At 36.7% G+C, this 27,732-nt stretch overlaps 1 protein-coding gene across 1 annotated transcript; it reads right to left on the bottom strand.

The window, feature by feature from the left end:
• Nucleotides 1–1,711: 1,711 nt before the first annotated feature.
• ptprnb (protein tyrosine phosphatase receptor type Nb) lies at nucleotides 1,712–27,719 on the bottom strand. The gene is made up of 23 exons (XM_067374103.1): nucleotides 27,519–27,719; nucleotides 24,456–24,506; nucleotides 23,651–23,761; nucleotides 22,846–22,951; nucleotides 22,633–22,759; nucleotides 22,164–22,503; nucleotides 21,939–22,076; nucleotides 21,771–21,805; nucleotides 20,433–20,722; nucleotides 20,102–20,188; nucleotides 19,075–19,154; nucleotides 17,717–17,781; nucleotides 16,079–16,288; nucleotides 15,606–15,857; nucleotides 10,452–10,599; nucleotides 10,137–10,210; nucleotides 9,598–9,675; nucleotides 8,521–8,640; nucleotides 8,250–8,416; nucleotides 4,405–4,458; nucleotides 4,124–4,188; nucleotides 2,802–2,875; nucleotides 1,712–2,579 (listed from the first exon to the last, which is right to left on the bottom strand). Exons 1-23 carry the CDS (start codon nucleotides 27,592–27,594, stop codon nucleotides 2,508–2,510), a joined length of 2,820 nt encoding a protein of 939 aa, XP_067230204.1. The 5' UTR covers nucleotides 27,595–27,719; the 3' UTR covers nucleotides 1,712–2,507.
• Nucleotides 27,720–27,732: the final 13 nt, after the last annotated feature.

The raw sequence follows: 27,732 nt of genomic DNA on the forward strand, positions 1-27,732 counted from the left end.
CATTAAAAAAAAAACACTGAATAAAGAAAAAAGACATATACACAGTGATGCTCTGCATCACTTCACAATTATTTTATTAGTCATCACAAGATACAAAATATATGCTTTTTGTTTTTTAATAATTCTGACATCTTTTTTTTTTTTTTTTTTACTGATTTGCCAGAGGAATAGAACATTTAAGTTGACCACAATAAGCATAAAGTAGAGAGAGATTTTGACCAAGAAGGAAAAGAAAAGAGGAAATTCGATCTGTCTTCAACATAATCCTACAACAGATCAGAATGTTCTTCAAAATCTGATCTGAAATTCAACATACCTTCTACTTTAAGTTCCTGCTGTCACATGAGCATTTGACGGCATTCTTGTTGACAGGAAGTGTGATGGATTCCCTTGGGGAACTAAAGAAATGTGGAGTCTGTTTGTGTGGAGACACATGAATAGGCTCAAATGCAATCTGCCTTTTTTCCTCCACATTTGATGTACTGCTTGTGAGGGCCACTTGTTATAATTACGTGTAATAGTTTAAAACTAAAACGGAAATTGTTTTTGTTTTGTTTCTTAAATAAATGAACATGCAAGGGGACGTGTAAAATTCTGAGGGCACACGTTAACATGTGATGTGTGTTAAATATGTTGAACATGAGACTACATCGAAGCTCACCTTCATGACACTTGTTTTCCCTGCCTCCTACCACCACAGTAGACAAGACTATTGTGAAGGAAACTCACATAACACTGAAGAAGTGTACGTAACAGGACTAAGTCATCACCATGGTGAAACTGAGAAAGAGAGAGAGAACATGGAGAAAGGACTTCCCTTTAGATAATTACATTTTGTTACCAAGCCTGAAAGCAAGGAAGAAATCAGATCCTGAAGAGCTTAAATATAGGTCCAAGTATATCTTTGTGTGAGTATTAATTAAAGGAGATTTGATTTTACATGCTGTAGGAAGGCAATATTGGAGAACTGGTTTGGATATGTGTTTTTGAGCGTTTAAGTGCAGGAAATCAGCAATACTAATTAGGGATGGCACTGAGTAATTTTGTAGGCAAGTACTCCAAGATTAAAAACAAGTATCAATTAATTTTTTTATTCACAAACATAAGGCTAAATCAACTTTACAATGCTTTCACAAACTATGCCTATCTTTTGATAAGAATATAAAAGCTAATTAATTTTAATGACAAAACTGAATTTCTATTCAGTTCTATGATCTATTTTATCATATATATTAATATTACTCAGAAATATCTTAAGCATCTTAAGCCCTATTCGGATGGTAATTGTTTTTCACATGGACGTCTGAAAAAAAAATTGCATGGCACCTCATGTGTTCAGATGCCAATTTATTCACGGTGGAGGAGCGAGTTTAGTGATCCTACAAACCTGAGAACGCACTGCTCACATGATTAGTCACATGATTGTCTGCTGTAAATAAAATGTCATACGCTTGGAATATGAATATATTCATATTTGGTTTAATAATAGGAAAATAATATCCTATTTATTATGTGATTATTCTATCTTCTTATAGGAAGATATACACACGCTATATAAAAATATGGAAAGTAGCGTAATGCAACCTCTTATTTACATGAAATAAACATAAAGCTGCTTGGTTTATATTTTTAGTGTATATAATTGTATTACATAATACATTTTAAAACTGTATTCCTGTAACAGCCCATTTCAAATGAAAACATGCTTTCCTCTTTCTCATTTCACTGAGGTGGAGCAGTGATGAAATATTGTTCTGGTAAATACTTCCCAGTATTTCAGTAATTAAAAGTGTAAGTGAAGCACTCGTATGGCGTTCTGCAGTAGTCAAAAAGGATTTAAACCATGAATTTTGAATTGATCTCCTCTTGTACACTCGAGTTCTGGATTTAAGCAGCAATTAAATTACCACATGACTTTGGCGTTTGTTAAAAAACAGCAGGGAATTCGGCCAGGGATTTTTCTGTGGGTGGTGGGAGAAAACACTGACATTCTGGATTCGGCAGTTAAATCACTGACTAGCCCCTATAAGTGATGAAAATACCTTACGTCCCTATGAGAAACAATTACCATCCAAATAGGGCTTTAGTCTGCATAAAAGGGTCCGATGTGAAAATCTTCCGCAAAAACAGTTTTACAACTCTCGCAGCTTCTCATAAAAACTGCCACCTTCTTTCCACCATAAAAGTGGATCGTTATCTAGTGGGAATCATGAATCTAACAAGAACCATGAAGACTGATATATTGCACACTTGGATTTCATCATCATGTTTCCAGAGTGCCACCCAATGCACTTACTGCAGATGTAATGATTTAAGTGAAAGCAAAGGAAAATCAATTTGCAAGTAGTTTGTGGAGATTTTTACAAATTAGTTATAGAACGAGTACTTGACTAGATGATTACTTGTGCATATCCCTAATACTAACCTCAGTGGCCACACAAGGCATGTATGCACACATGCATGTAATCTGTGAGTGTGTGTGTGTGTGTGTGCGCTCAGTCATCGTTTCACTGCGGTAGGGCTTTGAGAATAGCATTAACCTCTTCAGCCACAGCGGTCAGTGCAAACTCAAACTGATCCTGAGGAGAGAGAAAAGCATAGATCAGCTATCCTATTTTACAATCCACTACTCCATCCATCGAACTATCCTTTAATAACACCATCAGCACCAATGAAAATGATTTACAGCAGTTACTGCATTCTGAGGGGAACAAGAGAGGCTGCTGATACTGTGGTGTTTTATGGGTACAATAGTGCTTTATTTCTCATATGGGGCTCTGTGGTGTTCTGTCGTTCGTTACCTTGGTGCGCACCATTCCTGGCCTCTGGTCTCGAATGTGTTCCAGGGTTGCAGCGATATCGATCTCCTTCACTCCTGAGTTGAAAACAAAACAGCAAACTTTGTTAAAGCATTAGTTCACCCCAAAGTTTCTGTCATTAATTACTCACCCTCATGTTGTTCCAAACCCATAAGACCTTTGTTCATCTTTAGAACGCAAATTAAGATATTTTTGGATGAAATCTGAGAGGTATATGACTTGTCCATAATCAACACTTTCAAGGCCCAGAAATGTAGTAAAGACATTGTTTAAGTACTCCATGTGACTGCAGTGGTTCAACCTTAATCTTATGAAGTGAATATTTTTTGTGTGCAAAAAACAAAACAAAAATAATTACTTTATTCAACAATATCTTCTCTTCCCTATCATTCTTCTATGCTGCTGACATTGTAAACACAGTCAAAGTCAAGTCATTTCACTTGGCAGCCATCTTTGAAACGCCTCTTGGGCATCTTTAAGTGGGGAAACATCAAATTCTCCAAAGCTGTTTGCCAAGCTTTCGGTGAAATTTCATATTTGAAATCACCAATGAAATCTCACAACAACTGTCTCATAAATGTTGTTTCTAAACGCTTGAATCATGACAAAAAAACTGCATTTTTCTGGCTGGATGAAGCTAATGCGCATACGCAGTCCTAAGTGCACATCTCTATAGGAAATCTGACTGTTTCTGTAGGAACCGGAGCTTCTAACAGCCGCTGCAGTGACGTAATGACTTTACCAGTCAGCGATTGGCTCTTATTTAGAAGGCAGGACTTATTCCGCTATATTGCGCGTTACACTTTCACCGTTTTTCTATATATAAAGGCTTTGAAACAGTGCAGCGCTTCCGGGTTCTACATCAGAACGCCGGCTCATTATAATAAACAATAATGAGTTGTCAATCTGACGTAAAACCCGGAAGCGCTGTTATTAAAGTTATTATTTTTGTTTTGTTTTTTGCACAAGTATTCTCCTCGCTTCATAACATTAAAGTGGAACCACTGTAGTCACGTTGACTATTTTAACGATGCCTTTACTACCTTTCTGGGCCTTGAAAGTGGTAATTAAATTGCTGTCTACGGAGGGGTCAGACAGCTATATTTTCTATATTTTTCAAAAAATATTTTAATTTGTGTTCCGATGATGAACGAAGATCTTACGGGTGTAGAACGACGACATGAGGGTGAGTAATTAATGACAGAATTTTCATTTTTGGGTGAACTAACCCTTTAAACAGTATGTTCTACTTTCCTAAACACTGATTTCTTCACAAGCTTTACAAGTTTATATCATGTGCTGACCTTTAGCCATGCGGTTCAGGACCATGTCGATCAGGATGTATGTTCCAGTTCGGCCTGTACCATCACTGCACAGAAGGGCGATACTGTGAGCATTACACTATGAAAAATCTAATATGCAATACTTGAACTCCACAAGAATACTGTGTGTATTTCAAAATAACTTTCCAATAAAATGTTTGGTAGGCTTGGCATCTCTTACAAAATTTGTCTCTAAAAGGAATCAAACTACACTATTTAAAAAAAACGTTTCATTCCTCAAATGCATCAATGTGTTAAAATACCTGCAGTGCACAATGATGGGGCAGGAGCGTCCACGGTAGCACTTGTTGACTTTCCTAAAGGGCAGAAAGAGAGATTTCCTGAAGGAAATGCAAGTGCTTGCAAAGCAAGTTAGATTAGCTCAGGCTTTGGTTCTGAGTAAATGAAATGACGATTAGAAGTTGTCATGACATGTTGATTTCTGTCTGCCGTGCACAAGAATGCACGACAGTGTAAAAGTGTAAGCAGTATAAAGAATGTGCCAGAAAAGCAATCAAAATCCATTATGTGAATATTACCATGTGGAATAACAAGCATTCTATTAATGTAAGTCAGATTTTTAAACATCTAAAAAACAATATATCTGCACTACTGTTCAAAAGTTTGGGGTTGGTAAGAATTTTTAATGGTTTTGAAAGAACTCAACTATGCTCACTAAGGCTGCATTTATTTGCATATTATTACAATTTAAAATAACTGTTTTCTATTTTAATATATTACATTTATAATTAATTTAATCCTTTGATGGCAAAGCTGCCATTACTCCAGTTTTCAGTGTCACATGATGCTTCAGAAATCATTTTAATATACTAATTTAGCACTTAAGAAACATTTATTGTGCTAAAAAACAAAAAATTTTTGCTACTTAATATTTTGTATAAACAGTGATATATTTTTTTCAGGATTCTTTGAAGAATAGAAAGTTCAAAAGAACAGTGTTTATTTTAAATTAATTTTGTAGACATTAGTATGCATTCTTATAATGTTAATTTTATTCATTAATTTTATTTATTTATTTTTCCTCATGTTTATATATATATATATATATAATGATGATGATCTGTATGATTTTAATAATTTAAAATTTTGAGTTTATTGAGACATGAGGTAGTTTAACACCGTCTCTTGTGACATTGCAACGAGAGCAGCTGTGTGTGTGTGTGTGTAGTGTGTAAACATATATATATATATATATAAACCATACCAAATGGCCCCACAATGTAATAAAAACCTGGGTCCAGCCAGCGGTCCCCACGAGGGAAATGGATTAATAAACATACTAAAAGATGTAAAAATGCAGAATGTTTCCTGTGATGTTTAGGTTTAGGGATAGGGGTAGGGGGATAGGAAGTACGGTTTGTACAGAGACCCCACTAAGATAGGTGCGCCTGTTTGCGTGTGTGTGTGTGTGTGTGTTCATGTGTTTTGGAGGAGGCGTGGCTTTGGAGACGCTCTGAAGACGCTCAGAGGGTGGGATCTTACAGCTAGCCTCTCCGAAAATGTCCTATTGCACCTTTCATATTATAATGATTGTGATTTGTATTGATGACGACACAAATGCTTGGATTTTGATGTGTTAAGGCTTTAAACAGTTTAATAAAAAACTAAACAAAAATAGAAATATGTTGCTTTGGGTATTATTACTTTTAGTGTTTATAATAATATTGTGATTTGTATTTGTATTGAATTTATTTTCTATGAGGATAGAAAAAATGACAGATAGCAAAGCACAACATAAGCTTAATTTTATCTATAAAACAAAGTTTAAATTGTGTCTGGAGTAGAATATATTTAGCAGTTTAAGCTGAAATAATTGCACACTTTGGTGGAGAACAAAATTAATAAAGATGAGAGGAATTTCAATACAGTGGTCGCCTTGCAAGCACTGTAAAATCGAGGCTAATGTAGAGTAGAGACCCACAGAGATCAGAGGAAAACATCAGGACCACTGCACAGTAGAGAGCCAGAAAGATCAAAAAGAGGAGAGTTATACCACAGTCAAGAGTGGTAAGAAACAAGCAACATCCACCCAAACATCAAAAAGCATGTAATGTAAGGAAATGATGGAGAAAGGAGAGACACAGAAAAGGAAATAAAAAGAGACTAAGATGAAGAGGTTGACAGAGATTCAAGTAGAGAGACTGTGGAGGGGGAGTTAGGCGATGGAGCGTTTCATCAGCGTTGCTGCAGCCACAACTGTCTGTGCTCATTTTTGTGACTATGCAACTGGAACCAGACTACTAGCTGCAAACCACAAAAATGACACAGACAGCTGTGCAATACCTCGCTACTGCGCTCCATCGCTCTCAGAAAGAGACTGACAGAGGTTGAGAGGTTTAGGGACAGAATATGAGTGGAGGGAATAAGAGTGAAGGATGATGGAATGATATCATGGCAGCTGCAGGGCTCCAGACTAACATTTGAGAGCAAGATCTACAGAAGGTGGTGCCAGCACCTGATTTGGTGGTGCTGTTTTTTTTATTTTTTTTATGCAATTTAATCATATTACTATTGTTTTGCATTAATAAGTGCAGTTACTAATAATATTACAGGTTTATTTATTGGAAATTTGAGAGTAAAGCACTGAGCTTGAATTGAGATGCAGATAATATTAACTTGTTATGTGAAAAAAACATTTTTTTTTGGTTTTACAAAAATGTACATATTGTACTCTTATTAAATGTACCATACTGAACTGACCGACAGCTTCAATGATTATAAAAGGAGTGCTCTTTACTTGCTTTCTGTGTAATTCAGTCACAATTTGAAAAAGTTTTTGTTTTTCATGAGACTGTACTTTTCCACGTTACAGAGTCAATAAGTGCTCTTCTGCTGCCATCTAGTGGTAATTTCATGTGTGTGTTTGTGTTTTAAAATGTTTGTTTGCCTAGAAGTGTTAGTTTTCCTTCATCTTTAAACTTTTAGTTTTACAAATCATCACATTGAAAATAACATTAAAACTGGATAATATTTACAGCTTTGAAGTGCAGGAAAAGTGTGAAGCAAAGTCCTAGAAAAGTGCTTGAATTTGACTCTCAAAGTTTGCGTGAACCCCGAAATGAATAATGTAGAAGTATTCGACTATTTCTATGGTTTCAATAGGCATTACTACATTAAATCCATGGTGATTTGTGGACTGGAGAGCCTTAACCTGTTGGTGGCACAGTGTTTCTCCTGGTTTACAGCACTATTTGATCTGATATCTGTGGTTTAAAGCAGAGAATTCTGCGCTGAATTTGAATGCTTCCCACTAGATCTCACAGCAATGTTACTCATTTTCCACTGAATTAAAACACTTTCTCACTGGATCTCCCAGCGCTGTATAGTAACAGTGTCACATGATCAAGATCGGCATGCGCAGATCTCAGGCTCTGATGTCTATTATTATTTTGTGCTTATAAACGAGTAGTGCTGTTTTGTTTCACTTTCATTTAATTTGCCGTTTGATGTTTCTCATATGAAACAGAAATGGCAGCTCTTATCAGTTGTGCAATGTGGTGGTCACACCAGTGCGACCTCTAACAAAACTTAGTCGCACTGGCAGAAGAAAAGGTCGCAAAATGTGACCATTTGGCTGGAGTCTGAAGCCCTGAGATGGGAGAAAAGACAGAGCAAAAGGAGAACATGATGTGAAAATGACATACATAAATTCACATGGATTTCTGTGGCAAAAAAAAATGTTTTCTAATTATAAAAATGATTATAATGTATAACTATTTTATTGTAATTTTGTGTATGACAGTTATAGTATACGCTTATCAGAACACTGAACTTATAATATGTATGATTTCCATCTGTATAAAAATAATAATAATATTGCACAAGGTAAAATGACATGAATAAAAATGTTTTAAATATAAAAATATTATTAATTGTTAAAAAAATATAACCTATCCCTCCTTAATAAATGATTTAAGTAAACCACAAATAAAATTTGAATAATAATGATGAGGATGGTTCTTATTTCATAGCATTTAATCAATATTATGATGCTATTGCCATTAGAGCAAATCATCATAATCAAGCCTTCATACATGTCTAAACAATGTATTTACACATCATGTAGGTTTGTGAGCATGTGCAGTACCTGCGGAAGTCCAGCAGAGGGCGTGTGGAGGTAGGTATTCCCTTTGCAGGCCAGCTCAGGAAGTGGAACTGAGTGAGGGTACGAGTTTCCTGTGTTTGGACATTTTTCAGGTAGAAACTACGCACCAGGAAGTCATTACACCAGATATGCTCAGACACCAGGTTCACCTGAGTGAGATAATTGAAGGGTAACACAATATTTTAAGTAGTTTACACTACATAAAGCAAACACCTCTGAGCATCTCTTCAGGTTCACAAGTCATATTACAAACCTCATAAATGTGGTAGAGAGAAGAGCCTTCATCGGGCCAGTAGCGATCACACTGCTTTTCTCCATCCTCAACCAGAGCCGTCATCATCACTATGACTGTACATCCGCTCTCCCAAACCATCTGCGCAACATACACAGCTTACAAAACATGCCATTTAAGCAGTATTTACATGAATGCACATAAAATAAGCAATAATTAATACATAGAACAGTGTGAAATACACAGAATACACTACCATTCAAAGGTTTGGCATCAAGATTTTCTAGTGTTTATGAAAGAATTCTCTTATGCTCACCAAAACTGCAAAATAAAGTTAATTGGTAATATTGTGAAATATTATTACAATTTAATATATTTTAAAGTTTTATTTATTCCTCAGTTGGAATTTTCAAATTTTCACCATCCATTATACCAGTCTTCAGTGCCACATGATCCTTCAGAAATCATTTAAATATGTTTATTTGGTGATCAAGCAACATTTATTATCAGTGCTGAAAACAGTTGTGCTGCTTAATATTTTTGTGGCAACTATCATACATTTTTGAATGTTTTATTTGATGAATAGAAAGCTAAAAAACAGCATTTATTTGAAATAGAATTTTTGTATTAATGTAAAACATTTTATTGTGTCTTTTGAACAATTTCAATCGATTAAAAAATTAACTAAGTAATCGCAAATTTTTTCTGTAATTAATCTCAATTAAAAACATTGGATTTTTAATATTTTTATATTAAAAATATTTTTATATTGTAATAATTATACAGTTACTCTCCAAATTAATGTAGAAACAACTTAAAGACAGTATATTTTAAATATTTGTTTAATGGCATCGTTTTATGAATGAAGGCCAGTTTCACTGACACTAATATTGCTACTGATGTCTTTATGATTTTTTTAAACATTTATTATAGACACATATATATATATATATATATATATATATATATATATATAAACATTATATATAATTTTACTAATGCCAAATGTTTGAATGGTAATGTACATTTCAAGCAACTTGTATTACTTTATATCAAATGATCACATAGGTCTCACATTCATACACTGATGTGACTGACCTGCCAGAAATCAGAGATAGTGTGAGAGAGAGGTCCTTGGGTGGCAATATAAGCTGGCATCCGGGGGTCATGCTCGATCTAAAGGGTCAACAGTAGACAATAGGTCAGAGGTCAGTGCTTTAGCCCTTCTTAACCCTGGATCTGCCCATCACCAAGACAACAGGCCATTAATGTGATCCGAGGCGCATGAAGGCTTAATTGATGATCCCTCGCTCTCAACTACAACAGAGCAGCAGGGGATTCCAGACCTACACATCCTGAATGAGATCAATACAATGTAACCATGGCAACGCTGAGAGGGGGATTCCGAAACCAGTGGCAGCCTTTCACGTCTATGAGGAATAAATGGATTATCGCCTTGGTAACAGAAGGGGATGCAAGGAAAGGTGGGCTTTCTAGCTTTAGATTTCTAGCTTAGATTTCAGAGAAGGAAAGGGACAATAATGCAGGCCCTTCAAACTCTTATGTTTCTGTTTCCAAAAAAATGAGTCACATGATGAGATCCAGGGCAAAGAGGACCATCAAGTGCAAGAACTTACAATGGTGCTGGCGTTGATGTAATCTGTCCTGGAGGGGTTAATCTCAGCTTTCAGCTTCACTCTTGAATGGTCATCTGCATTAAATAACTGACAGTTACACATCTAATCCATTCAAAAGAGTCAATCAGTTTATGTGAAAAAGAGATTTACGCACTATTTAATGCCATTTTTTTGTATAAATAGTGTGAGTAGTGTATTAACATTGAAAATTGGCAAAAAAGACTAAGTGCTCACTAACACTTGAGGTACACTAACATAAAAATCAAGGCATTTCCAGACAGGCAGGGGATGGGGGAGTAATAGGGTCTTACTCACAGGGCACGGCATCAGAGCAGCGGTTCTTCTTGATGTTATTTTCACTCTGGGCTGCTGAGATGGTGCTGGGTTCAGCCTGGTAGGAGCACAGTGCCTCCCATTCTTTGAGCAAACGGTCTTTATTCTTCAGATGATCCTCCATATATGCCTAGAAAGCATCAGATAGAGAGAGAGAGAGAGAGAGAGAGAAGGAAAGAAACACCAGTAGAGATGTATGATCTCTCAGAAATGCTGCTCATTCATGTGCAGTGATGGGAATAACGGCATTATAAATAAACGGCATTACTCACAGCGTTACTTTTTTCAGTAACGAGTAATCAAACAAATTACTTTTCCCCCCGTTACAACGCCGTTACCATTACTGACAATAAAATGCTGTGTTAGTAATTGAGCTCAAAAATATGTGAAATAAGTTTTTTCTAGTCGACTTGTAGTTGTTCATTTAATCACATTTATATTAATTTATTAAATACTCGAGAGAATAAACCATAATAATGAGCATTTACGTAATAAAGCTTGCCATAAAGAACCAGCAAAAGTAATGATTATGAATGTGACAAAAACAGAAAGGAGACATTGTAATTGTTTATTAATAAACTAATGTTTTCTGAATCAGTGTCGGTTGCAAAGATTAAGTTGACATTGCTGACTCCCATGATCTCTGCATAGTGGACGCGCCTAGAGAGAATGCACATTTCATTCGGATTACATAATCAGAGAGTAGCCTATTTCTTTTTGTTTTGTATTATTTTGTTAAAAAGTAGAGAATTCAAGCTTTCTATAGATATATTTCTCATGTCTGTGAGGCAAGCAGCTGCTGAGTTTCGGTTCATTTAGCGCATAAGACGTGCTCCAGTTCACGTGCAAGTGATCGCGCCGGCACCTCCATATCATGATTATATTGTCTGTTATATTCTTATTTATCAAATCCAGGCAAATGTTTGATGAAACATTGATTACAATGAATTTACAAAATGAAATTCACTTTAAAGAAAGGCTTTCTACAAAACAAAACTTAATGAAGTGGTTAAAATCATGTCTGACCCACTCCATGTCTCCTGATATATTGCGCATCTTATGATGTATCCTATCTTTCTCATGGTGTTCACTTTTCATAATCAAATAGATGAATTTAAAAAATAGCAAAGGCCTATTTAAACATAAATATGAAAGTACGTTTTCTTTTATGGCTACCAACAAATAGTAGAGTACAGAGAAATTTCATGTCGTGAGCAAGAGCGGATCATGCATCAGGAGTCGGATCAAGCATTATTTATTTTTAGACTTATATTTAATATTGCAAAGTTATTTGACATATTTGAAAAAAAATTAAAAGGTAACGCATTAGTTACTTTCCCTGGTAATTATTTACTTTTATAATGATGTAACTCAATTACTATTTGTAAGAACTAGTTACTATAACTAATTACTTTTTTAAAGTAACGTGCCCAACACTGTTCATGTGATACTTGGAAAAAAAAAAGAAATGAAAATTTAGAGAATGCCAATAAACTAACAAAATCAAAAAAAAGAAACAAAACACTCTTTGTAAAACATGAAGTAAATATAGTAAATATTAAAGTTTATGAACAGCTGGAGGACAATTCATATTCAAAAGTGTTAACCAAAGGGAAGGAATAAAAGGCCATTTCACACCAAGAATGATAAATATAAATATAAAGTTTTAGAATAGGGAAGTCCACACCTGTGAGGTGACACATTTGTCTGTGAAGTTTCAGCTCAAAATACTCCACAGATCATTTATTATAGCTTGTCAAATTTGCCCCTATTTGGGTGTGAGCAAAAACACAGTTTTTGTGGGTGTCCCTTTAAATGCAAATGAGTTGCTGCTCCCGCCCCCTTTCCAGAAGAGGGCGGAGCTTTAACAGCTCAACAACAACAAAGCTGGAGAATCTCACGCAGCCAAAATGAGGATTGTCAGTGACGGTTTTCAGCCTTACATTGTTCAATCGACACTGATGGAGAGACTCAGGAAGAAGTTACAACTTTTAGAATGAAACTGGACGTTTCTGAATGGTTAGTGGATAAATTTATGTAGTTGCTGTGGAGTTGATTCAACTCATCCACTAGCATGTGCCGTCATGTTCATCTTTTGAGCAGTGTTGAATCGACCCTCGTTTGTGAAGCAGTCCGACATAAATTGACGGCATGACAACAACACTCTACTACAACAACACTTCCTCTTGTGCGGGGTTTATGTAAATTTTAGGGTTAGTGATGTCACTAATCGAGGAAGAAGCTCATTGTAGTCCCTACCAGCAGTTTGTTGTAGTCTTTTGCAGTGAACTTTAAGCGTCGTAACTTTTTGCAGATGCTGTTTATGCTCAAACAGCAACATTATGCAAAGTTAAAAAAGTAAAATCATAATCAAGGACCCCTTTAAACACCCACGTGATCTCATTCCTAAATGACAATGATTTTTCAGTGTCTATTAAACCTTTGACAAAATCACGCTAGAACATTCAGATCTGATCCAGAGAAAGCAGTTGTCATGTAGAGGTATGAAACAGCTTCACAAACAGTCTTTTCAACCATACAGTATCATTATTTTTGTTTCAAATATTCAAATGATCAAAGTACTGGGATAAAAGTTTATAGTTTGGATGTAAATACTGATGTCTACAGTAGCGAAATCAACATTTGGAAGTAACATGGCGCTTTAAAGGTGCCCTAGAATCAAAAATTGAACTGACCTTGGCATAGTTAAATAACAAGAGTTCAGTACATGGAAAAGACATACATTGAGTTTCAAACTCCATTGCCTCTTCCTTCTTATGTAAATCTCATTTGTTTAAAAGACCTCCGGAAAACAGGCGAATCTCAACATAACACCGACTGTTACGTAACAGTCAGGATCATTAATATGTATGACCCCAATATTTGCATATGCCAGCCCATGTTCAAGGCATTACACAAGTGCAACCAGTATTAACGTCTGGATCTGTGCACAGCTGAATCATCAGACTAGGTAAGCAAGCAAGAACAACAGCGAAAAATGGCAGATGGAGCAATAATAACTGACATGATCCATGATTACATGATATTTTTAGTGATATTTGTAAATTGTCTTTCTAAATGTTTCGTTAGCATGTTGCTAATGTACTGTTAAATGTGGTTAAAGTTACCATCGTTTATTACTGTATTCACGGAGACAAGAGCCGTCGCTATTTTCATTTTTAAACACTTGCAGTCTGTATAATGCATAAACACATCTTCATTCTTTATAAATCTCTCCAACAGTATGTAATGTTAGCTTTAGCCACGGAGCACAGCCTCAAACTCATTCAGAATCAAATGTAAACATCCAAATAAATACTATACTCACATGATCCGAAGCATGCGTGCAGCATGCATTACGAACATCTTGTAAAGATCCATTTGAGGGTTATATTAGCTGTGTGAACTTTGTTTATGCACTGTATTATAGTCGAAAGCTCGGGGGGGCAGGGAGCGCGAGATTTAAAGGGGCCGCAGCCTGAATCGGTGCATAGTTAATGATGCCTCAAAATAGGCAGTTAAAAAATTAATTTAAAAAAATCTATGGGGTATTTTGAGCTGAAACTTCAGACACATTCAGGGGACACCTTAGACTTATATTACATCTTGTGAAAGAACTTTCTAGGGTACCTTTAAATAATGATCGTATCAATTACATCATTACTAGGGGTGTGCACAAATAATCGAATATTCGATCTGTAATTAATATTCGATAAATAAAAATACTATTCAAATTTTACTATGTTGCTTTGCTGGCCGTAAATGCAGTAAATCCATGATAAATCCTAAGCACTAAAACTCGCAGTTATAACTAAATGCACCGGGTGGCGCTGTGGAGCGTATTTAACAAGTTTATTTTATTTGTTCATCACATAATGTTGCCTCGCGTAGCTTGGAATTATTAAGATGAAAATGATCTTACACAATGGAATTACTTTTGATCAAATGAATGAATGAAAACGAGTTATGATATCATCACCATATTGAGAAAGCACATGAAATCAAAAATTCCCGTCAAATGAGGAAAGACAGCTGTCCATCACTGCATTCACAACATCAGGTAAGTGCAGCTGTACCCCGAATGAGCCGAGAAGATAACTTATCAGATAGCAAAATTATTTTAAGACATATGCTTCCTTTAAGTTTCATTGAGGGAGACATATTTACGAACAGAAAACACAAAGTGTTGCTGTTAGAAACTTAGCTTAGCATACCGTTATGGATTATCATTATCTTTGTTTCTGCAAAGTCTGTCAGCGCAGCTTGTTCTCTCACCCGAGCATGTGGATATTATTGAACATGTGAATCAATATGAAAACTATAACCATATACTTACTAACTGGTGCTGTCTGCTTTATTAGCATTTTTCTCTTTCACACTGCTTTTGTTCTTTATATTTTTTTGTTTGCACATATTGTTTAATGCTTTGAACTAAAAGAAAAGCTTAAGATATAACATAAGCTCGTTGTTTATATTGACTAATTGTATGCTTGTTCAGAAATGGATACAAAATCTTGATGAATTAAAAAAAAAAGTCCTTCTTGTTTGACATCATTTGAATAAACGAATATTTGAATATTCGTTTTTTTTACGAGTCCAAATATTTGAATACAATATTTTGGAAAAATGCCCATTCCTAATCATTACACCACTAGGTGGCGACAAGTGACTTAAAAATGTATGTCATTGAATCATTCATGCAAGAGATTCATTCAAAAATGCTGATGTATCCAGTAATGAAACAAGTGAAGCATTCATGAGTGAATCATTGAATCGATTTTTAAAAATAATGAATTCAAATTAATGAAACATTTTTAAAAAGACTGAGGCAATTAACATTTTGTCAGAGCCTCTAGTAAACAGCATTATTTTATTTGGTTGTCTGTTCAGAACTGTAGGAGAATTGTGATCTCTATTTGAAACAAAAAAATTGTGATTCTCAATTTATCCGTAATCGTGCAGCTCTAATAACCATAAATATAAAGTTCTAATAAGTGTTGTAATTCTATAAGAACAATACCATATAAGAGTCCACACCATATAGTTATCGTTCTTGGTGTGAATGGGCCTTTACTGTTATTCACTGGAAGTGAATTACATTTTTTTGTGTCGATAAATAGGGGTATGAGTGTCTACCAGTATCATGTGCCCAGTAGAGATATCCATGTTAGACTGCGCTGGCTCCTCACACCAGGAGGGGGTGCTGCTATGTGAACTAGGGCTTGGCTGAGGTGCATCACTGAACTGTGACGACACACTGCTGACTCGTGACGTATCCGTTCCTCCACCACCTCCTCCTCCTCCCGCTCCGGCACCACCTGCAGCTCCGACCCCACAGTCCTGCCTGCCCAAAGTGGACTTAGCAGCCATGTGCTGCCGACAAAGATCCTGAAAAATTAAGAAAATAAGAGAATGCGAGAGAAAGAAACAGAGATGCTGCATATGAAATTCACAGTAACTCAATATCGACGCTTATCAAATCACTCTGGTTTACATTAGTCTGATAATAACATGCCATCACAGCCAAAACCACTGAAATAGCTTGAATTCAGAGAATGTTTTTATTGCAGAGATATGATGCAGTACGCATTTCAAACACTTCTTCCTACCTGGTACTCATAATGCGTCACATTTCCTGCTTCAGGTCCTAGTCCCAGTTTCCCCGCAGCCAACTGGCCGTCAGGGGAGCGCAAGAGGGCGATGAGCACTGCCACCGTCAGGAGTCCACTCACGCAACCCAAAACCACAAATATGATGAACATCCACGGGGTTTCGTCAGGTACACGTGTTGCCACTGGCAACGAATGTCCATCGTTCTTCTGCAATGCCGGAGGCAGATGAAAACAAATATATGAATCACAAATCATTTATAAATCTCATAATTAATGTTGTAGTATCCTAGAGCAGCACAGATTTTTAAACACCATAAAGGACTTTGTATTTCTCTGAAACATTTTAAGATGGAAAGAGAGGGACTACGAGGTAAAGAAACGAGTATTAAAACAGGGCTGCCCATCCCACCCTGCTGTCTGGAACTATATGATCTCAGTGGGCAACATCTTAACGTTTGATGTAAGTATTATAGTAGTCATTCAAATGGCGATAGATAGAAAGCAAGGAACTGATGAGAGAAATCAATCTATTTCAACATACGAGAATCCCATCATATTCCAATTTCTCTGCTGGAATGATGCAGACCACACAGGAGCCAGGGCATTACATCACCACTCCTGTGCACACCGCACTGACCTTGTCGCCACAGCAACCAACTTTACCTGACATCACTGTCTGTGCTGAGATTCTGAGTGCAAATCATTCTGATTGGTCATTTTTAATGCGCGTTCTTTATTTCAACAAATCACTGAGCAGTTCAAGGAAAACAGTTTAACGACTACAGCAGGTTCCTAGATTCAAATAAAAACAGACTGGACCGTCTACAAAATGGCCAGTAAACTCATTTTTTACCATTTCTGATCATAAGCCCGACTTCGAAGAGTGAGTAAAATGAAAGCTAAACCACTGAGTTAGATTAAAACGGTAATATTTCATAATTAACGTTTTTAAATGATTTTCCCCCGCGACTTCTGATCTGTATGAGATTTCCAGTCAAGAATCAAGATAACGGAAACTACAGGTAGGTGGATCGATAAAAAGCTGATTTATTTGTTGTATTGCTGCCCGCACTGGAACATGTTTAATTAACAGGTTTAATATAATGTAACACGATTTAATCAAGTTTAAGAATAAGTTCAACTCACCAAAAAATCAATAAACTAATGGAGAATGGAAACCTCACGCGCCCGGTGGTCCGCCGAAGATGAGCAGAAAAAAAAATTGTAACGTTACGTGCAGTAACCCTAGAGCTCTTCTCCACCGGTTTGACATTTGAATTTCGTCCACTTTTGTTAGGAGCTGTAACGGTTGGTAAGTTTAAGTTCGCGGGAAAAGAATAACGGTGACAGAGCTCAGCTCTGGAACAGACATCGTGATGTTTTGCGGGAATGTTGTGTTCTGAGAGGAGAAGCATTTGGGATGGCAATCGGCAGCGCGCTTAGAGTCGTGGACGCGCCTGACAGTTTGACACGTATGATGTCGTTGTCATAGCAACAAAGCAAATGAGACGGGGGTGGGTGTCAGGGGTCTTGTGAGATATTCCCTCCTCAACCATTGACTGAGACAGAAACTAACGGGAAAGGGATAAACAACAGACTCAAATGTTAGGACACCGTGTTTCTGCACATCCTTACCTCCCCAACACCTGCCTGAAGCACCTTTAGACCAGTCTCTGATTCTAGAAGGTTCTTTTGAGCCACTGCATGTGAAAAAAATAAGATTAATGTAAAGATAGTCACAGACAGCTTTTTCTAATATTTTCTCAACATAATATTTTATACTTTATAAACATAGACATATAAATTGACCTTATTCAGAGCAGCACCATGACAGGTATGAAAGCGAGACTGTGATGGATAGACTTGCTGTGTTTTTATTCGCTGTATAAAGCACCTAGATCACATAATTGTCCATAGCTCATTTTTTTTGTCTACTGAAATTTCTTGGAAAGATCATTATGCAGTGTTTATTCAGCAGAACAATCCAAAAACAGTTAAATAACAGTACAATGCACTGAAGAGATGTATGTTTATCCTTCAGAGTCTCGCTTTTTAATTCCCGTTAAAAATCAAAGATGGTGCTGCTGTGAATAAGGTCTATTTACTGTCTTTTGCCATGGAAAGCAACAAATCACAAAAAGGTTGGGCATTACAGTGATTTATAAAAGTTCTCAGCTTCAAGTAGCTTATTGCTTTTATTGCAATGTAACCGCAATATGATAAAATACACCTAGCTTATGTTCAATTAATAATTGCATTAATCAGTAATAGCCTATACACACCTCGTGTAAATATGGAATTCAACGGATGTGGGTCACTCATATGCCTTCAGACTTGACTCATCCAAACGGATTTTTAGTCACCTGGATCTGTTTGCTTTTAAAGGTTTAGTTCACCAAAAAAATGAAATTTCTGTCATTAATTACCGGATTTTTCTCGGATTTCATTAAAAGTGTCTTCATTTGTGTTCTGAAGATGAACGAAGGTCTTACGGGTTTGGAACAACATGAGGGCGAGTAATTAATGACAGAAATTTCATTTTTGGGTGAACTAACCTTTTAAGACATAGGCTAGCTTGTGTTCCAAAACAGTGTCAAATTTCACGTTTTATAAGCATTTATAATCCAGTCCTCTTCTGGAAATGGACCAAAAACTGATGACTCATGGTGCACTCACTTATTTTCTCAAATTGTTTTATCAAATGCTCTCTAGAGTGAGAATGCCCCTCCCCCTAATAACACCAACTTCTGACTAGCGGCAAATAATGTTCATGGCTGTAATATAAAATAAAATAAAGGCCATTTTCTATTTAAAACAAGGACAAGACCTTCAAAAATATGTCAACATAGGAAGGAAAACTAAGCCTATATCAAGCCAATATCAGGTATTTATTTAGTATTGAATTCTGAGCCATTATTATGTATCTCAGAAACACTATTGTTTGTGACAGGCATCACTCTTAATAGTCATGAAAATTGTTCTTCATTACTCACCGGTCTTTTCAGACACCTCATTTGCTGTTAAATTCTGGCTGTTGGGGAGCACCCGGAAAGTGACAGCTGGACCAACCACACTGTGTAGAGCAGAATATTTAATCATATGCAAGTTTCCCGCATGATTATGTGCAGGGTTTGAAATGAACTTTTTCACTCACCAGCCAATTAAGCCATTCAATAAAAGCCATTCAGAACTTGCCAAAACAATAATATCAGAAATACACACGATTATCAAATTCAAAGCTTCGAAGCTTACTTTTACAAAAGTCAGTCATTGTTTGTGGATACCATAGTAATAGAACAAAACAAACAAAATTCTCAAAATTCTCTTTCACATTTTCTAATTTTAAAGATGCGTGGCGCTCCTCGTCAAACCTCTTTAAGCTTTGTTTCGCTAATGTTGGAGGCTCCTCTTAGGGGAAGGGCTCTGATAGCGATGACATGCAAAGTGATAGGACATAATTTATGAATCATAACCTGCCAAATTAGCTGGTGAGTTGATATGCATTACCTGCCATGGTTGATTTTCGCCTGCATTTGGTGGGTTGGCATTTGTTAATTTCAAACCCTGATTATGTGTGTTCGATATTGTGATCCAATTAATGAGGGAAGGACAAGTAGCAAAGCAAATCGACTTTTGAGGTCAGTTTATTCCATTCACTTCTCTCTCATTCTTTCCCTCTTAGCCATCCCCCTCTGTCCTCCTAGGACAATGGCTCAAGGTTCCAGCTCACCACAGTTTGATTTAGTAAAAAGGGTTAGTGGGATTAGTGTTTGCTTCCTAACCACAGCAACAAACAGTAATCAAGACTGTTTGCTTTGATTTATATTAAATAAGCAAAGCATTGTTGTTAGCTTTGTTAAACAGCTTCCCTTTTTATCTCCATATCTTCAAATTCTGTGTTAGTAAATGCCTTTGCAAGTTTATGAATTAAATAAAGCTTATGGTTAGTGCCCACCATCAAAGCAAATTCTGGGACTCTCCTCAGCTGTTTCTGCCTCCTTGCGCTAAACCTAATCCTACCTGATATTGATGAAAGAGCCAGTGGTGAGATGGATCCTCTCAGCAAGGGTCTTCAGTAGATGAACCCCATCAGACAGACTAAGATGGCTGTAGAGAGACATACACATTCATATGCCCACACACACAATTTCACAAGCACAAACCAACACAGAACTCACAAAACCAACACCCAAACAGACTCTCCACTGAATAGCCAGTTTGACATGTGCCCCAGGTTCTTCGTTAGTGAAGTGTTTTGAAAGCAAATACCACATGACTACTTTGCTTTCAGACAAAAGGAACACCCACATAGACTAGCACTCAGTCCAGCAGTCTAAACTGTTAGTTGTACCTTTGATTGGTGACAATGTATCCAAATTCCTCCTTTAACTTGGTTTCATTATTTCCTGGTGGCACACTCAGGGCTTCCTTTCCAAGTCGTCCTTCCTCTTGTTTGAGAGCTGAAGGCCCTAGTGCACTGGCACCCATTGGGATGGAGTTATCCTTGGAGGTGCCTGGGGACCCAAGGGTTTTAGGGGAGGTTTCGGGCCCGGGTTTGAGTTGAGAAGAGAAAGAGGAATTTGTAGCAGGGGCAGAAGCCTTCTCCACCACATGGGTCATCTCCCCTTCTGTAATCTTCATCTAATATAGCACATAACACATGCCATGTCAGGCTGACTCCACTTTTAAACTCCACAACTTTTTAAACTCCACAACTTTTCAAATCTGAGCAGATTTTAAAACACTACACTACATCATACACTAATCGACTGAGGATCACACACTACCAGACATTAAAGTTGTTCTGAACATAACCAACTCACTTGCCTTGTATCTTGACAAATAAACACAATATGTGTTCTAAAATTGTCACAAAATATCAAACTTGTTGGATATCCTCCAACTGGATAGAATCATAGTCTGAAGCTAAAAAATCTTCATGCACTACATGATGTTCTGTGAAATCCTTCTGTGAAAGACTTTCGGCAATTAACCTCCAGGGTTGCCAGGTCTGTGCAACAAAAGTAATCCAATGGCAAAATTATCCCAAATAAAGCCCAATTTTCTGCATCAGCTGGCTGAATTCTCCACTGAATTTGTACATCTAAGGGTGTCGGAGATCGGAAAAACCACAAACTTGGCAACATTCCTAACCTCGGCTCATCCAGTAAATCGGAGCAAAAATCTGGGCAAAGGTTGTGTAGTGTATTTCATCCTTACTGGCAACGGATAATAATTCTTCAATGTATGATGTATAGTTTTATCTTCCTAGTCTTTTCTCTCTTAATCTCTTTAAAATGTTTTTGGGAGGACCATCAAGTAGAGTCTGTTTATTTTGTAACCAGCCATGACTATTGATCATGGACGAAAGGTAAGGAAAGGATAATTTTGTTTCAGCAATATAAAAACATGAAAGGAAAGGATATCTTGTTTCAGCAGTATAAAAACACCTAAAATACTGTGTGCATAGCTACACTAATGTTGGGTAAGAGGCCTAAAAGATATCATTTACAAATAAAAAAAAAATCACATAATCATGGCTCTTGTTTCCCTCATAAATTTATTTTCATAGTATTATGAGTTAACACTTGCTGCCCCCTCTAGGTAATATATAGCATTACAACTGAGATAAACCCAACCTTTTAACGATACTAAAGCACTTTACAGCAGAAACATTTTTGATGCTCACCACTTTTGGAGGTGCAGAAGAATCCTTTGTTTCGGCTGAATAAAGGAAAAGGAGCAGTTACGACTTTACATATTTTTTTGGAGCTCCAACTTATATAAGGTGCGTATATTTTTTGGAGTTGTATACTGTTACTCTATAAACGCTCCAGGGAAATCTCAGGGTGCTCACGTTTTCTCTGATTGTTTGTCGGTTCACTTTGCAGGAGCTGAAGGACAGTAAAGAGACGCTCCATCTCCTCAGGGTTCAGGTGGTTTAGATCAAATCCATGTTGCAGGAGCAGCTCATTTAGGCTCTGTTGAGTGGGTCCTGGAGTCAGAGTTCAGAAGTCATTGACAAAGTATAAAAGTATATATAATGTATATAAATATATATAATATTAACAAAGAATCTCACCACTGTGCCCAGAAAACACTCCATACTTCTGGGGACCTTTCTTTTGCTCCTGTTGGCTGTTGATCTTCTCATCTTGGGAAAAGAAGTCCTTGTTATAGTCAAGTGGGAAGTCCAGCTCCTGAAAAAAAGATGAGGCGGAGTGAGGTGCTGCCACGCGATGGCGTGAGGTGGGCTGTGCGGGCGAGGAAAGGAGGAGAGTCATCAGATCTTGCAGAAGCTGATCATCTTTATCTAGAGACGGAGGAAGTGGTGAATTTCCCCTAAAGCGAGAGGAGGCCGGTGGGTACCTGCCCCCCTCCACCAGGTTCAAAGAGCGCTCCTCTTCATCTTGGTAACCATACTGTGAAACAAAAAGACATGATGCTGGAATTAAAGAGAAGCAGTTGTAGATGTCCGTCCAAAGCTACAATGAAAGCAATTTATCAAAAGTGCTACAGTATGTGTTTGGTGCTTGTGTAGGTTCTCTCACTCGCTGGTAACTATAAGGATCCAAACTCTGCATATGGAGAGATGACTTAGGTGGATCGACAATCATATAGTCCATATAAGGCTGCACCGGTTTGGAGTTGAACTGGTTTGAAGGGCCACTCTGAGACCTTTGATAATAGAGAGATTAAGAGAGAAATAAATACAGTGGAAGAAAAAGGTAAGTAAGAGAAAATGAATATAAAAAATTGTATACTCTGTGGATGGGACATTCTTTAACCCAGAAGACTGTGGGATCTTCGGAACTTTGCTAAGTTCTTTCTTAATCACTGATTGGGTGACTTCATCCCGCCAAGTTAATCCTGCAAAATAATAAGTGGTAAACTCATAAGCTCAGAGCAACCAAAAAAGGTTTGTAATGTTTGTGAGTAAAGGACACAATAAGAATAAGAATGTAAAATAGGAAAAATCTAGTTTAAACCATGTGTCATGTACTTAGAAATTTACTCTATATTCATTTTCGTTTCTAAAATGTCATTTGTTAACCATCAAATAATTTTCGTTACACACATTTTAATTGTTATTTATTTTTGTTTTATGAGTTCCACAAGGTAAGGAGTCACACTTGTCTGCAACGGTCCTCTCTATGGTATCATTATGAGGTTTTCCTTTTTTTTTTATGAAGCTTTTTTTATTATGATATCAGGACAGTTGTAGCACCCTGACATCTTTAACTTTACACCCTAAAAATGTCCAAATAAAGAGGTGATTTATTGGTAAGTCATATCTTTGAACTGCATTTTTAATGCCTTTTTTATTAAATCGATAGATCCAGAAAAAAAAAATGGGCATCATTGATACAGGTACATTCACACATGCATTTACTTTTGATTTATTTGACCTTGGTTACCGTGGTAACATTTGGACCATGTCACAATCATCACTTTGCCCGTCGTGTTTGCATTGTGTGGTTTCTATGGCAACCATCATTTTTCATAAGCAGGAAAAGTGCTAAAAAATTCCATTTCCACCGATGGAGAAAATTTCCATGTGAAACTCACCTTCCTTCATAAGTGTTTGCAGTAATGACTGCAGTCTGTCCAGTAGAACTGCAGTCACCCTGTAGCGAAACCTTTCCTGTCTCTGTGTAAGACACTGACCAAACAGCTCATCTGGAACACACATATAGACACCTTATACTATGTCTCTTCTAGAAATACAGACAGTGGTCATGGACTGCCGAGATCAAACAGCTCACCTAATATATAACAATGTATTTGTGACAGCCACAAACCTAGACAAAATATACACACCCTTGTATAAAGGTTTATCTCAGGATCTCTTTGCCTTCTTATATTTTACTTTCTCACACCTGCTCTTTCTGCTTGTATTAGACATAAACAGAGACTACAGAGAGGGTGAAGTTGTGTGATGTCACAGTTGCCATGGAAACGGCTGAAGAACACTGATTGGGTAATGATGGTGAAAGTGAGTGTTTACTGTGTAGTCAATGATTTTTTTTACACACTCAACTGCACAAATCAGCTTTATCTACAAAGCTACAAAATAGAGATCAAACCTACACATAATCTGTTTTTACAGTATTTATTTTCTGTAACAATATCAGTATTTTTGTCAGCAAGACAAGTTTTATACACATATAAAACAAGGCTGATGCATAAAAGCCAAATAAAGAATAAAAGATTGAAGGGATGGCACTAGTGCTATTATGTAGAGCCATAATTACACAACTGTTCCAGGGACTCTGAGATAAGTCAAGTCTTATCATTATTGTACATTATTTTCCAGTGATGAGCAACATTGTGGAAGGGTCAAACATGAAAACTGTAAAATGGCAGCACTCACCATCCCAGCAAACTTGACCGTTGGAGCACAGGCCTTCATCAAACAGACAACCTTACCAGAAAGAAATGGAGAAAGAGAACAGAGAGTATGAAAGACTTTTAGGTTATTGTTTTTCTGACATTTGACAAAACAGACCAGCATCTCTTCTCATATGTGAACAGATTGTTTCAAGATTTGTAATAGCTCACAGCAGCACAAACATCCCAAAGATATGAGTTACATTTCCATACCTCTGACCATTTTAGCACTGTAAGTCAGTATGTGCAATTGCTTATCAGTCACTGTCAATCAATTTCACACCACAGCAACAAACAGGTACTGGTTTAGAATAATGACCAACCACCGTAATGGGCATTAGTAAACATTTGCCAGATTGCAGAGACAAACCAAGCAAGAGTAGCTCCAAATAGCATCTGCATCTCAGTACAAATGTCCTTAATAGAATTTACAAATAAGAATTGCAAATATTTGAAAAAAGCAATATCAAGCTCCACAGGACAAGTCATTTTTTCATGTTTGTTTAAAAGCATACCAAGATATTGTGCACTCTGCCATCCATCCGTTTCCTCCAGTCCCCTTGTGCTCTCTCAAACATACACACACACACTTGAGAGCTGGGCAGACACACTCGTCATACATAATTGAATCATGGAATGAAAGTTGGTTACATGAGTGGGAGTTCCTGCTCCAGTCTGCTGTATGCTTCCTATATCAAAATAAATGTAAAGTCTTTCTGAGGCTGTGTGATAATGTGAGGCAAAAGAAAAGAGAAGAGAAGAGAAGAGAAGAGAAGAGAAGAGAAGAGAAGAGAAGAGAAGAGATCCCTTTCTTAATCTGGAACAATGCTCTAAAAATGCTGGGTTAAAAACATCCCAAGTTGGGTTGAAAATGGACAAACCCAGTGATTGGGTTGTTTTAACCAAGCGGTTGAGTTAAATGTTTGCCCAACCTGCTGGGTAGTTTTATTTAAACCAACTATTATTTAAAAATTGCTATATGGCTAGCTCAAAATGAACCCAAAATAGTTGGGAAATTAAAAACCAGTTGCAATTAGAGACGAGACAAAAGGTGAATGTTTATTAATAAGCTTTAATATTTTATTAATATAAATGTAATAGTTTATTAATATAAATGTATTAATAAGCAATTTAATAAATGTTTATTGTTTAATAATTATTCATTGAACATTAATAAATGCTCATTTCCAACATACTTTGGATTAATTTTAATTAAGCAATTCAGTAATTTTTAAACAATAGTTGAGTTGAATAAAACTACCCAGCAGGTTGGGCAAACATTTAACCCTACCACTGGGTTAAAACAACCCAATTGCTGGGTTTGTCCATTTTCAACCCAACTTGGGTTGTTTTTAACCCAGCATTTTTTAGAGTGTAACAATAATTATAAAAGGGGAACATTTCTTAATAAGCAATTTAATAAATGTTTATTGTTTCATTATTATTCATTAACCATATTAATAAATGTTAATTGCCAACATACTTTGGGTTCATTTTAAGAAAGAAATACAGTAATTTTTAAACAATAGTTGAGTTAAATAAAACTACCCAGCAGGTTGGCCAAACATTTAACCCAATCGCTGGGTTTGACCATTTTCAACCCATTATTTTCTAGAGCGAATAATTACACCTCTCCTATCTATTCTGCCACCTTTGTCACATGGAAATCAATGTTTATGCTGTTCAGCTTCCTACACAACAGCTCTCTCATAGATTAATGAGACATTCCCATAGAGTTGTGTATGCTTCTGAGTGACGTGTGCCCTCACAGTGACAGCTGTTATAAGAATGACGTGGGATGGATCGTCAGTGGTGAGTCAGCCTGCAGAAGAGAAGCTAATATAGATGCAGTGCACAAGCGAACATACAATCTCTGTACGAGACAACCACTCCGACACCCCCACCCCGCACACATACGCCCCATCAACTTCAAATCAATTTGAAGCAATTGTTCCCAAATCGACCCAATGTAGCCAATTAGAAATTGACTACTTCCGCTGTCCATGGTGCTGAGATTTTACACCACAACAAACAGAACAAGACCTCTTAGCAATCAACTATGGCCGTGTATTAAAGTCGTAAAATGCCGTTGAAGGCATTGCTCAACTGTTAAAATCATCAGTGCATATGTGATTCATGTCAGAATAAAAATAGTGTTAACTCTTCCCAACACAGATATGGCTGCTCGCGTCGGTGGAGGTATAAGTCGCAAGTAGACTAGCAGGGTAGGCTGCGTTACTGCGGGGTCTATGAATCATGCCGTTATCTGATGTTGCCAGATCGCCAAGCTGTTTTTTTTTTTTTTTTTTTTTTTTTTTGTCAGAGCATAAGAATATTATAGCATTATATATAAATATATATATATAACACAACAATTAAACAAGAAAATAACACAAATATAGAGTAAATATATAAATATTTTGTACAATTTACACATACTTAATCTCAAAAGCTTTTTATTCAGTTTCTAATACTCTCAATAAACTCCCCGATTTCGCTAAACATCCAACAAAGTTATTTATTTTTATTTTTTTTTGTTAGTAAATTTACATTAAGGCTATTGAAATATAAATGCAATTTAGTCAAAATTATAAGGTTAAATGAATACAACATTTTTATCATCATCTTAAAGATAATCAGTGAAAACAAGCACTTTTTCCACAATTTAATAACGCTACCATTCATCCCACCCGAGACGAGCGTTATCTCTACGTCGTCAACATTTACAGCAAGCACACACAATTTTCTTAAATTGACAACATTCTATTAAATGCATGTAACACATTTACAGATGGCGTTTAGCAAGCTTGTTCTTGTGCATAAACAACCCGTTTTTACTATTTCCAAATGCAGCTTTTGATGATAAACGCTTACAACGTGGCATTTAAATGCAAAAAGGAAAATAAATAAATAGTGCAAATGCATTGTGTGTGTTGGGTATGCATCCATATTAAAATCTGATATTCAACACTGTTGATTTTCCGCAGTTGAATCATGCATCATTCAGTCAGCTGAAGTTAACCTGTGGCTCGTGCTCTTGACGTACCGTATCTATCACCGGTGCCAAGCTGACAACACGCAGTCGCCAAACAGACAAGCATCCACAGACGCGCCGATTTCATCTTCCCTCGGCTTCTCTCTCCTCTATCTCCGTTTACACCGACATATTTAGATGACACAGCGATCAATGTGATGTTGCGCGTGTGCCAAACTCCAGAAACACGAGACTTGGGCAAGAGTGCGATAAGGATGAGTGTTTG

The sequence above is a fragment of the Chanodichthys erythropterus genome, chromosome 21, assembly GCF_024489055.1.
Source record: "Chanodichthys erythropterus isolate Z2021 chromosome 21, ASM2448905v1, whole genome shotgun sequence".
In the NCBI taxonomy this organism is placed as follows: Eukaryota; Metazoa; Chordata; class Actinopteri; order Cypriniformes; family Xenocyprididae; genus Chanodichthys; species Chanodichthys erythropterus.

Coding starts and splice junctions, on each gene's coding strand:
- ptprnb (XM_067374103.1), bottom strand. CDS start 27,594: ATGAAATCGGCGCGTCTGTGGATGCTTGTCTGTTTGGCGACTGCGTGT. Junction 22,952..23,650: donor GCAAACACTTATGAAGGAAG/GTGAGTTTCACA, acceptor ATTATTTTGCAG/GATTAACTTGGCGGGATGAA. Junction 19,155..20,101: donor GGCTCTTTCATCAATATCAG/GTAGGATTAGGT, acceptor TGCTCTACACAG/TGTGGTTGGTCCAGCTGTCA.